This window comes from Salvia hispanica, chromosome 3 (genome assembly GCF_023119035.1).
Source record: "Salvia hispanica cultivar TCC Black 2014 chromosome 3, UniMelb_Shisp_WGS_1.0, whole genome shotgun sequence".
Lineage (NCBI taxonomy): Eukaryota > Viridiplantae > Streptophyta > Magnoliopsida > Lamiales > Lamiaceae > Salvia > Salvia hispanica.
The window spans coordinates 20,398,612-20,412,365 of record NC_062967.1 but is presented as its reverse complement, the minus strand read 5'-3'; the positions used below and the strand labels follow the sequence as shown (position 1 = coordinate 20,412,365).

Genomic DNA, 13,754 nt, shown 5'->3' with positions numbered 1-13,754 from the left:
CCAGAACAGAAGTCCTGTTTTTTTCATTTTGGTTTGTCCGGGACTCCTATTCATGGTTCATTATTACTATAGTTGAAAAGAGACCCTACATTCCACTAACACATTGTACTCACTTATCATTTAAATTTAATATATCTAAATGGAACTCATATTTCACTTATCGTTTTCCATTTACTGTTTTTAACATTTCTTAAATCTCTTTTCAGAAAGAAATGAGACTTTTTTGATAGTACGAGTCATGGCCCAATCATTGCTCAGGACACGCCGCACGATCAAGAGACCAACTCACCTCAAAGATTATGTTTGAGCTCTACATATTTCTAGGGATTGTTAGTTTGCTAAGTAGCAGTTTATTACTCCCTCTACTTTATATTAGTAGAGTCACTTCTTTTCGGCACAAAGATTAAGAAAGAGATTAAATATATTAAGTAAATATATAATAAAGTAAGATAAAAAAAAAGTGGAGAGAATAATATAAGTGAGGGAATAAATTTTACTCTTTGCTAACTTGGAAAATGACTCTACTAGAATGTTCTGAAATAAAAAAATGACTCTACTATTGCGGTAAAATAGAGCGTATAATAGAGTAGTTATTTCATCACTGAAGTAGTACTCCCTCCGTCCCGGAGTATTAGACTCACTTCTTTTGGGCACATGATTTAAGGAATTGATATTTAAATAGTTAAAGTGGAGAGAATAAAGTATAAGAGAGGGAAAAAGTAGGGGAGAGAAGAGAGAAAAAAGTAGGTGGAGAATAAAATAAGATAGATGCTTTTTGCTAAAAAAGGAAATGTGTCTAATATGCTGGGACATCCCAAAAAGGAAAGTTGGTCTAATACCTTGGGACGGAGGGAGTAGTTATTAGTAGTAGTTATTAGTAGTTATTTCATCATTGCAGTAGTGGTTTAGTGGCCACTTTCTAGTTTGTTAGAATAGTTGTTTCCATTTCCAAGTTTGCTATAAATAGGGCCTTCTTGTAATTTCCATGGATCATCAAAAAAAGAAGAATCTAGTTATCTAATTTTGTAATTCCAATTTACTTCCGCAAAATATTTTAGTTGGAGTAAGAACTTACTCAAAAGCTTCCACCTTTAACATTCATTGTTACCTCTCAAAATAAATACTCGTTCAACTCTTCTTCCAAAATCCAGTACGTTATCTATTACCTCCTCTGTCACTATGCCTCCAGCCACCCCTCCATTTTCTCATCCATCATCGCCAACACATTTCTCTTCTGAACGTATGACCCCTCTTCCCACGTCGTTACAACAACAACTCGACCATATCCAGATGTCTACTAATATGAACTATACGTATGAAAACTTGAGGAAGAAAATTGGTAAATTAAACAAGAGGAAACATTCTATTACTTGTTTTATGAAATGCTTGAAAGAGCTTACCGAATTTATAGACTAACGTTTAACCAACTAACCATCCACTAATCCACTAACTATGAAACAAATAACCGACCAATACACTGACTATGATAGAAACGTGATTAATTAAGTGATGAAATGCTAAATCAATATCACATATTTGTATCACTTTTAATGGTGGATGGAGTGCGTAAAAAAAAAACCCCTCCCCCCCGGGGTGATAAATCGGGAGTGTTGGGTCGTTACTGGGTCAACCTGTTAACGACCCGATCCAATAAGGACACGAACCCGACGTGCTACGAAAACCCCAACGCGAACCCCAAACTCATGAAGCCGACCTGCTACCCTCAAACCCGAACACGGCACAAACCCAACATGAACCCATTAGCGACACGAACCACATTGTGTCAACACGACAGAATAACAACACGTACATGACACGACACTATAACAACACAACCTAATAACACGGTCAAAAACCTGATAACATGGTAAGAACCTGATAACAACGGTTCTTAATTATCAAAAGTTACAAAACCTTGAATTATCAAAAGTTACAAAACCTTGAATCTGATCATTAAGAGCTTAATTAAAAACCAAAAATCTGATTACAAAATATGATCTGATGAACAATAACATCAATTTATTCATAGCAACAAAATCCAGCAAAAAAATATCATTTTTAAAATACTATAAGTTTATAATGTTATAATACTATTTCTTATCGGGTTACACGAACCCGACATGAATTTTTCATGTTCTTAAAGGGTCAACCCGATAAGGATACGAACCCAATAAGCTTTGACTCAAACCTATAATTTCGTACGGATTCGTGTGGGGTTATCGTGTCGTGCCAATAATTGCCAGCCATACTCCCACGTCCAATAAATATGAAAGATTTTATTTTCGGCACAATATTTCATGTAAGAGCACTCCCAATGGCACTCCCTTATTTCTCCCTAACTCCTGCCACATTAGCGCCACATCAGCATCACATTTTATCCCCAGTTTTTAGCCAACTGCTACATTGGTTTCTCCCTTATTTCTCCCTTATTTCTCCCTAACTCAACATTTCATTTTTACATCATTATTTTTTATATTATTTAATTTTCCCTACAAATGTATTTAATAAATAGACTAATAATGAACAATTCATCGTTGTATTAATCATTGGAAAATATAATACAACGAGAAAAAAAAACTACAAATAAAAAACGCAAATAAACAAAGATTTTTAAAAAAAAAAAAACTAAGACGGAGGGGCCGGAGGGGCGTCGGGATCGAGGCCCATCGTAATCTGCAGGCTTTGGATGCATTTCTAGAGGGCCGCCTTTTCTTCAGGGGTCCCGCCGCCGGTGAAGTACAGCGTGTACATCTGCGTCAGATTGGCGACATTGCTCGAATAAGTGGCTTTTTCTAAGTCGATGTGGGGTTCCGACTCGACTTCCGACGTTGTGCCCTTCCCCTTCCGCCTCCCCTTCGCCTTCTTCGCTCCCTCCGGGCGCTCGTGCGGACCATCCCCACTCAAGTCGATGTGGGTCGCGCTCCCCTCGCTCTCCGAAACGCTAAGTCGCGAGCGCACCGATTTCCCGTGCAGCGCGACGTGCATCCCCGTCCGGAATTTGGGGAGATCCTTCAGCTTATCGTAGATGTTCCAATACTTTAACCCCTTCGACAAGTACTTGCCACAATACCTCTGCATGGCCTCATCTCGGACCATATGCTCGTTCTGGCCACTGGGCATGTTCGCCAACAAGTTAGAATAAATACCGTTGAAATGGCCGCAGTCCCTCATGAGGCGCTCCCAATGCCGACGGATCGCCTCGCTGCCATGGTCCTTCATTGAGGCGTCTTGTGGCTCTCGCATACTTCGCGGCAACCCGCTCCGAGAATATGATCTCAGTCCGTAGTTGCCGCGCCCGCGTTCGTGACGTGTCCGCCCAGCCAGTGGCTATCAGCTCGGACTCTTGTAGAGTGTAAAGTAGTCCTTACCCGCTTCGGCCTCTCATCGGAACCCGTATCGGGCCGCAGCCGACGACGCCGGCGCCTTTCCCCTCCCGCTCCTAGAAGGCGGCTCGGTGGGCGTTTCTTCCACCTCGAAGTCCTCCGCGCTCGTTGTCGCGGCCCGAGATTCTTGGTCGCTCGGGGTTGATCCGGGGGTGTCGAACTGGGGCCGATACACATCGTCGGCTGGAGAGGGCATTCTGCCGGCAAAGTTGAAGTACGGAGAAAGTCTCCGCGCCGGAGGAGTCTGCAAAGGAGACGGACCCGCGTATGGAAGTTGGCCGGGAGGAGAACCCATCGCCAACAACGAGTGCATCCACTGCTCGTTTGCTTCATCCGTGTTGGGAATTTGTGAACTCGACTCTTTCCCCTTACCCTTACCCTTACCCGAGCGGGAATTTTTCTTCCAAAAGCTCATAATTTTTGGAAGATTGATGAAGATTGAAGATTGGGAGAAGAGATTGAAAATGGAGAGAATGAAGATTGTGGGTGATGAATGGAGGAAGTGGAGGAAATATTTATAGGGGTGGGATGTAAAAATAGCCGTTGGGCCGAAAAAAAAATTAAAAAAAAATTTAAATATCGCCGAGCGTCGCCCACAGTGGCCGGCGATCGCTCGGCGATAATCCGGCGAAAAAACGCCGCTTGGCGAAATAACGGTAAGATTATCGCCGAATTATCGCCGATTTCACCACAACGGCCGGCGATAATCCGGCGATGTTCGGCGATTTTTCGCCGGATTTTCGCCACCCCCATTGGGAGTGCTCTAATATTGTCTTGTGAGTTAATGAAGATAAAGAAAAGTAAGAGAGAAAAGTATAATGACCATGTTATTATATTTTACTCCCTTTGTCCATGATTAAATGTCACATGTTTGATCGGCACGGGTTTTAATAAATTGTTTGACTTTATGTAATAACAGATAGAGAAGTTAGTGGAATGTAGGACTACTTTTTTATATTATTTTTATAATAAAATGTGGAGTTAGTGGAATGTAGAGTCACATACCAAATATAGGAAAAATGAAATAGGACATTTATCGGCGGACGTACGAAAAATAAAAAATAGAATATTTAATGGCAGACAGAGGGAGTAGAAAAACATTTTATTTTTAGTGAAATAATTAAAAAAAAAAAGTGTTTCGTCTTTAAAAGAGTAGAAAGTATTTTGATGTTGACACATATTTACTATAAAAAAAATTGGTAAAATGAAAGGCTCACGTTATTTAATAAAGCAGCAGATCCGACTTTTATGAAGAGAGTAGTTGAAAGATATGAAGATAGCCGAACTCAAGTGTGTTATAATTGGCACCTATTTTCTGATCGTATCAATTTCTGCAGTGAAATCCTCCACTGAAGAACTCACTGATGTCAAAAGAAGCGATTTTCCACACGGGTTTCTCTTTGGAGCTGCCACTTCCGCCTTTCAGGTCTCTGTTTTTTTTATTTTCAAAATGTCTCTCACTGTATCCTTATCTTCTTCCTTTCTTTTTCAGGTGGAAGGAGCATTTCATGAAGATGGGAAGAGCTTAAGCAATTGGGATATTTTCTGCCACATTGATGGTAATTGTTGATAAATTATTACTTTGTTCTATAATAATTGCTGAGAATTTCATGATTTCTTCATACTTTTTGTTTAAAAACTTTGACTTTTGAAGTTATGGTGAAAAATTGATCAGGAAATGTGATAGATGGGAGTACTGCTGAAATAGCTGATGATCACTACCATCGTTTCATGGTATAATTAGAAAGAGTAAAATCATTGATTTTTGAGCTTCTGTTCTTGTTTTATTTATTTGTTGATGATGATTACTCCCAGGAAGATATTGAGATAATGGAATCACTGGGGTTGACTGCTTACCGCCTTTCTATTTCATGGAGTAGAGTTCTGCCTAGTATGATAGTATTTCATGTCTTGAGGTGAAGTTTTGCAATTTTTTAGTTTGATTTGGTGAAAAAGGGCTTTGTGTTTATGAATGTAGGAGGGAAGATTGGTGTGATTAACCAAGTTGCAATCGACTTTTATAGCAAGATTATCGATAATCTCCTGCTTAGAGGTAGTATGGCGTTGTGATTATCCATTCCGTTGATTGAGAGAAACTGATAGAGTTATATTGCAGGCATTCAGCCTTTTGTGACGCTTTTCCACTTTGAGTTTCCTCACGAACTTGAAGAGCGATTTGGGGGTTGGCTCAGTCCTCTGATGCAGTAAGCATACATCATCCAATTCTTTGTTTGCTAGGATATGTCGTCGTGTTTGTTGAATCGCTGATTAAGGATATTATCGTTTGTGGCTTTGACAGAGAGGAGTACGTCTATTTTGCTGAAGTGTGTTTCAGAAGCTTTTCAGATCGAGTGAAGCATTGGTTGACATTCAATGAGATCAACTTGTATGCAGAGTTCGCCTATGAAAGGGCGGTGTTTCCACCCCTTCGTTGCTCGTCTCCGTTTGGTGACTGTGCTAGTGGGAATTCGGATGTTGAGCCTCTTGTTGCGGCTCACAATATGCTGCTGGCACATGGCCAAGCTGCTAAGCTGTATCGCGAGAGATTTAAGGTAATCGATCAACAAACTTACTATATGATGCAGCAGAATTATGAAAAGAATTTTTTTCTTCATGTATGAAGTGATCTTGATCTTCAAACAGTCAAAAATGGATGGTGTACTGGGCATCACAGTGTCGGCTTTCATGTACGTGCCATTGACAGATGACGAGAATGACAAGGAAGCTGCAAATCGGGCATTGGCTTTCAACACTGGTTGGTGAGTGTTCAGAATAATGTAATTTTCTTTGTTTCAACTAGTGACATGATGTTTGCCTGATTGTTTAATAAAAGGACGTTGGATCCACTCGTGTTTGGGGAATACCCTCCCGAAATGAGGCAAATCCATGGAAGCGAACTACCACAATTCACTGGAGAGCAAAGCTTGCTCTTGAGCAAGAGCATAGACTTTATCGGGATAAACCACTATGGCACGCTCTATGCAAAGGACTGCATCCACTCAGGCTGCATATGCAATGACAGCAGCTGCACTGCAGGTAGTGACCGTGCAATCCGTGGATTCGTGTACACTGTTGGAGAACGCGATGGCATTCCAATTGGGGAGAGGGTATCAGTCACTTGACATACTTCCATTTGATCTGCATTACGTTACTAATTATAGATCATCTTACCCGATCGATCCATTACTCTTTCGCAGACTGGAATGGATCGATTCTATGTGGTACCAAGAGGCATGGAAGATATCGTGGATTACATCAAGGAGAGATACAACAATGTGCCAATGTTTGTCACTGAAAATGGTATGTGTGCTTAACTTTGCTTTTGCTTTGTTTCGTGGTATGGAAAGCTGATCCCAATTTAAAATAATCAGGATTTTCGTATCCTGTTGAGAAAGACGACAGCTTCCAGCTCCATGATGTCGGGAGAATCCAGTTTCATCGGTCGTATCTTGCACATCTTGCTCAAGCTATAAGGTAACTATGCAAAAGTGAATCAAGTTCAACCTGTTCTCTCAAATATTTCTGCCACGGTTTCTTGGAATACCCACAGTAGACTATTTGGTAATGTTGGGTTCGTTAGACAAGACAATAGTCAGATATAACTATGGGATAAGCAATGTAATATTGTTATTGTGAAGACAAGACCAAGATGCGTTGTTTATGAGAAAAAGGCTAATAAACATGGCATTTAAGTCATAAGTAAACATGGCAACTGAACGGCCTCCAATTTTCAGGAAAGGGGGAGATGTCCGTGGATATTTCGTGTGGAGCTTGATGGATAACTTTGAGTGGTCGAACGGATACGGCATCAAATTCGGATTATATCAGATTGAGCACCCAACTTTGAAGAGGATTCCCAAACTCTCAGCAACTTGGTACAGAGATTTCTTGAACAATTCCACCATTTTTGATGCATCACGCCTTCAATCTCAATAACTAAACTACTATGTGTGTTTGTTTAAATCAGAAGTAGGTGTGCAATAATTCGACCTGCCAGTGTCTTTATGTATTGTGCATATACGGTCATTAATTATGATATCCATCATGTCAACTACGTTTCTACAAAAATTAATGAATGTAATTTATTTGTTTTTTATAATTTTGTTTATTGTGGCTAGTTCTAGTGCTATTCCAGTTTCTTGTCCACAATTGTGCAGTTGGGTGTCCTAGTGATGTGGCATGCAATTTCTAGTCATGATGATATGACAGGAGGTGTTTGGTTTTAGTCCTTGAGCTATTGTGGATGCTCTTAGGGAAACTTGATTAGTACTCCCTCCGTCCCGTTTAAGATGACACGTTTTCCTTTTTAGTTTGTCCCCTAAGATGACACATTTCCTTTTTTGGTAACTTTCTCTCTCCAATTAATACACTCAACTACTTTTTCTCACTCCTATTAAAATATTCATCTTTCTTTATCTCTCTACTTTAATACTTACATCCACATTCTCTCTCTCCAATTAAACATTTTAACCAATAACTCCTAAAATTCCGTGCCGGCTAAGCAATGTGTCATCTTAGCCGGGACGAAGGGAGTAGTTTTTTTTATTGACATTTCAATAATTTGTTATGGAAGAACAAACAATCGATGATTTGATTGAGATGGGAAAATTCAATGGTTAATTTTCATTGCTTTCACCGATGACAAGAACTCAAATTTATGTTACGAAGATAAGTAGGAGTACATAAGAATTCAATTAATATTTTTTATAAATAAATTAACATACAGATAAATTCTCATTTTATCCAACAAAAATAGACCACTTTGGTCATTTTGCGGAGAAAAAAATCCTTATACAACGAATACCAAAGTGGAAATCCTACGTGGTACGTCACATCCATAAACTTTTGACAAATGAAATTATATATAATCCCAATTCCAACTAGATTATAAAATATGGAAACACTCTAAATATAAATATACACCATTTATTATATGGAAAGATTGCACATTATGTATAATAAATAAGAGTACATACCAAATAGGATTGTCACTTGACATTCCTTGACTGGGGAATTTTTTCTCCATTTTTGGATGTCCCTTAAAAATTGATCAATTCTATTTAAGGAAACTTTTTTTCTTTTTAATAATGCAAGTCTCATTCTCCACTAACAATATATTCCAATCACTTTCTTTTTATATCTTGTCTTATTTTACAGATTGTGCATTAAAACTCACGTCATTTCAAATATTGTCTACTTCCTCCGTCCCAATGAATATGAAACATTTGGTTTCCGGCACAGGATTTTATGCAGTGGTATTTTATGAGTTAATGAAGAGAAAGTAAAGTGAGAGAGAAGTAAAAATAGAGAGAGTGATGTTTTTATTTTAGGACACGTTTCATTTTAGTGGGACAGCCCAGAAAGGAAAACGTTGAGTATTTGTTTAGGGACGAAGGGACTGTATGGTTACACTCCTCTGCCCAGAACCTTAAAATACTGTATTTTTTTGGTAAACTATTTTTATTTTGAAACGATACTACTCCGAATATTCACCAAAAATTTGGACGCACTGTATTCCCCAATTTACTCATATTTTTTTTACTCATTTATCATTTTTTCATTACTCTCATTCTCTATAATCACATTCTCTCATTCGTTCTCCAAATCAAAGATTAAAAAAAAAACACATACTCATAAAGTCATACCCACACTAATTCTTCCATCCTGCGGCAGCGGCACCACCATCTAACCACAACTATCCTATCTTTAAAAAGAGTTTGAACAATTTTTTTCATCCTTCTGTTTGACAGGCTCGGCCATGTTCGGATGAGACCCTCATGACTCAGCCAAATTAAACCTATTGTTATTTTGTAGGTTAAGTAGAAAGTAAAAAAAACAAAATTGATAAAAAAAAATTTAAAATAAAAATATGACATCTTCTATAAAACATACTAAAAAAGAAAAGTTTGATGTCTATCTTAGGATGCCACCTCGAGCCGATCTCTGATCCAATTTGATCATATATTTCTTGTTAGCCATTCCTTTGGTCCTTTCCATGAATTTGAGTGCTAAACGATTCTTAAATGGTGGCTATAAGTTGGATCGTGTTTGGGGATAATTGATGGTGTATGGTGTTGTAGTTGGTATACCAAAAATCATATTTGACTTGTGTGGCGAATTAATTTTATCATATTGTCTTTGATTAGCCATTAAATGTTTCGTGCTTATGTACAAGAGCAAATGAGCTAGGTATCCTACACTAGTCGTGGAATAAGTCATCATAATCGATGACACAATCTTTTCGTAGTAAAAGTGACAAGGATCTTGATTGTTTAAATCCATATAATTCCCAAGAAATATGCCACAAGTGTATAATTAACATATTCTTAAATTTATTCACATAATCAAATCGATACTTAATGTTGGATTTGAGCCTTTAATTTGGAAGAGAGTGTATTGGATTATTCTCTTTTATAATTACGTATTCATGGATGTGTTACTCTTTCTTTCATTGTGGGATAAAAGTCATTAGTTATAACTATATGATAGATCTCCCATCATTCTTTGTGTATATTAGTACTCTATATTCTATTATTACAATTTAGCAACTAATATTATTACATGAACTATTATTCATTAATTCTTTATCATTATCGATTTGCTTATGTTTATAAATTTATGTATATGTTACTCCCTCCGTCCCGGCTAAGATGACACATTTCTTGGCCGACACGAGAGTTTAGAAGTTATTGGTTAAAATGTTTGATTGGAGTGAGAAAAGGTTGGTGTAAGTATATAAAAAGGGAGAGAAAGAAAGATGAATATTTTAATAGGAGTGAGAAAGAGTGGTCGGGTGTATTCATTGGAGAGATAAAGTTTCCAAAAAAGGAAATGTGTCATCTTAGTTGGGACAAACTAAAACAGAAAACATGTCATTTTAAGCGGGATGGAGGGAGTAACTAATAAATACTAGAGTGAACTGCATAAAAGGGCTCTAACTTTTCGGTTTGTTGCACCGTTGACCCCTAACAAAAAAATCCCACCATAGGGGTGTGACAAAATATAAAATCACAAACCAGGTTTTTTCAGACAATAACACCCTTATGCCTTGAAAGGGCATTCTCGTCTATTTACCGATGTCGCATGTGCAGAGCTGTCTGCATACACCTACAACATGCAGTTTGGCTGACATCCACCCTATGATGTAACTGAAATGTCAAGTCTTCTCTCCTCTCTCTCCCTTGAAAATAGGCAGACGTTTGGCTTCTCACAAGCTACCTTGTGTGTACCTGAATTGATATTCTATAAAAACTATATTTTTCACTTTCCTCCTATTCACTTTCACTTGTAGTCATTTTCGCTCTCTCATCTCACTCCACTCCCGTTTGGTGCTGTGATTTTAGACTTTATATGTTATATTTTTTTAATTTTGTTATTTATATAATTTTCTAACAACCCTAACAGAGGAGCATTCTGAGAGGTTTTCCGAATAGGAGAGGACGATGGAGGTGGAATTGGCGACGTGCTTCCTCGAGGAAGGATGGAATAACGAGCGATCGAAACTGGAATCGCCGGAGAAGAAGTTGTCGTAGACGGTTCCAACGTGGGAGAGGTAGAGGAAGGCACGGCGGCGGCTGCGGAGCGGGGGTGGTGGCGGTGGTGGAGATGGGAGGAGGCGGAGAAATCGAGGCGGGAAATGAGGGATTTCAAGGAGGGGTCGTTGTCGATGAGGGAGGAGAGGTAATAGGAGGTGTTCTGGACATTGGAGCGGAAGGTGAGGAGGAGAGAGGAGAGGAAGACGAAGGTGAGGAGGTGGGAATTAAACAATGATGAGGTGTGGCGGAGGATTTGCGCGGTGGTGGTGTGGTGGAGGAGTGGCGGCGGATTGCGGTGGCCGTCCATGGCGAGGAGGGTTTCTGGATTTGGGGACTTTTGGTTTGTGGAATTTTTTGATCTTCAATTTGAGGTTTTTGAAATTAAAACAAAAACAAAAGAAAATAGGAAGAGCTCTCTCTCTCCAAAAAGCTTGATTTGCTTTAGTTGGAATTTTATACTAGTAAAATAAAAATTGATTTTTTTTTTCTTTTTGGAAATAATATATTTCTATTAATTGTGACAATAATAGTATTATGGTTGCTTATTTTAAATAATTTTAGTTGTTGGTAGTTAATGGATTAACATTTGAGAATGTTGGGGTCTTACTTTAGCTAAAAATATTAAAATAAGAATATTAGTAGGTTTTTGACTGATAATTATTGTTATACTTTAAAATAATGAATGAATTTGTGAGAAGGCAAAGGCTTTGTTGGCAAATTTCAATACAACGAGACAACAAATTTAAATTCAAGTCACTATTAACACATGAATTAATGATTTTCATATTTCAATAGAAACAGGTAAGTTATTCAAATAGCTTGTTTGATTTTTGACATCTCTTACACATCAGCTTGTAGTCAAAGCGTAGGTGTACAGAATTATGCAGGTTTGAAGAATAACTAGACTAAATTACCCTTCGGCCATGTTTGGTTGCCAGGATTCTCTCTGGAAAAGTAATCTGATTCCTTAAATTTTAAATTCCTGCGTTTGTTTCGGTTTTTAATCAAACTGAGAAAGTAATCAGAATCCGAGAACAAGGAAAGTTAGTACAACTTTTCAGGATTCTAAATCCTAGCTTTTCTTAGGTATTCTTTTTCCCAGTTTTAGGATTCTTACATATTTAAGCAATATAGTATAGTTTTATTATTATTATTATTATTATTATTATTATTATTATTATTATTATTATATTTTAAAAATAATTTAAAATTATAAATTATGCTTAATTTCACTATAATAAATAACTATAATTAAAATTATCATAATTATAAATATGTTTTATAATAATTCATAATAGTAATTAATAATTTATTAATAATTAAAATATAATTATATAATATAAATTGTATAATGAATAATAATTATTATATTATATAAATTAATAATTAATCAATAAAGTCATAATACAATTTTAATTTATAAAATTTATTCAATTATAATATCTGTAAATGTTATAATTATAATATAATAATTATTATATTAATTATTATAATAAATGAGTATAATACTCCATGTAACTATAATTATAATTATATTATTATATATTATGATGGATAATCCATATTTAAACTATCCATCGTAATGATAAATATAATAATATAATTATTATTATTTATAATTAATAATTTATTAAAAAATTTATAATATTATTCTTTTTTATAAATAAAATAATAATTAAAATATATTTAGTTTGGTGTTTAAATTAAGTATAAATTTAAAATCTTGATATTCTCCAAACACAGGAAAGTAATGTTACTAGGAATCATATTCCCGGGATTCATTTTCCTAGGAATCATTTTCCTTGCCAACTTTACTTTCCCGCCAACCAAACATGGTTCAAGCAATTTGGGCATTTTCGTCTGAAAAATGGCAAAATATGCAAGGTTTGTGATTCTATATTTTGTTAGACTCCTGTGATGGGAGTTTTTTTGGTTAGAAGTCAACGGTGTTACAAGCCGGAAAGTTATGGCCCTTTTATGCAGTTCACTCTAAATACTATATTATACACATTAAAAGAATAATTATTATACAAATTGTATAAATCTATTGATAACTACTCCCTCCGTCCGTTAATAGGAGTCTCATTCATCTCCGACACGGGTTTTAATAAATGTTGAAAAAAGTGGGTGGAAGAAAGTTAGTGGAATGTGGGTCCCACTAATTTATATTGGTTTTAAATGATAAGTGAGTAGAATGAGTTGGTGGGATGTGGAGTCTCTTTACCATTTACGGTAATTATGAATCGAGACTCTTATTTGTGGACAGACCAAAATGGAAAAACGGGACTCTTATTCGCGGACGGAGGGAGTATTATACAAATAATTATTTTTCTATATACAAATCATATTTCTCAATAATTGTTTATTCTATCAAGAATATATTTAAAATAATAATTTTGTTTATATATTACAAAAAAAATGAAGTAAAGTAGAAGACAATAAAAAGTTTTGTATCCTACATTGGAAAAAGATGAATGAATGATCTAAACATGTAGTTATTTATAAAAGAAAATACTTCAACATATTTTTGTCCCACATTGAAAGTGAAATAAAAAACATTCAAGGATGTCTCTATAAAAGAGAAATAATCAAGAATGGTTTCATAGTATCCATAAGCCCATCAAATATATATGGACTATTATGAATTTCTTTTATTCATTTATTTGTAAAAATTAAATTAATTTATAAATATAAAAATTAAATTTTATATATAAAAATATTAATTTTTTTTTTAGTTGAATTGCCGGTTTAACCATTGAACCAGCGGTTCTGAACCGACAGTTCCGGTTTCGCATTTCATTGAACCTGAACTGGACTGTGTGAACCGTCGAATCGT

The 13,754-nt window shown here is 36.3% G+C and overlaps 1 protein-coding gene across 1 annotated transcript; it reads left to right on the top strand.

Annotated features, from left to right (window-relative positions):
• Window positions 1-4,627: 4,627 nt before the first annotated feature.
• Window positions 4,628-7,482, top strand: LOC125211001 (beta-glucosidase 18-like). The gene is made up of 12 exons (XM_048110671.1): window positions 4,628-4,809; window positions 4,876-4,942; window positions 5,059-5,117; window positions 5,199-5,274; window positions 5,362-5,436; window positions 5,500-5,587; window positions 5,683-5,935; window positions 6,027-6,142; window positions 6,217-6,490; window positions 6,581-6,683; window positions 6,755-6,857; window positions 7,118-7,482. Exons 1-12 carry the CDS (start codon window positions 4,654-4,656, stop codon window positions 7,317-7,319), a joined length of 1,572 nt encoding a protein of 523 aa, XP_047966628.1. The 5' UTR covers window positions 4,628-4,653; the 3' UTR covers window positions 7,320-7,482.
• The last annotated feature ends 6,272 nt before the right edge of the window (window positions 7,483-13,754 follow it).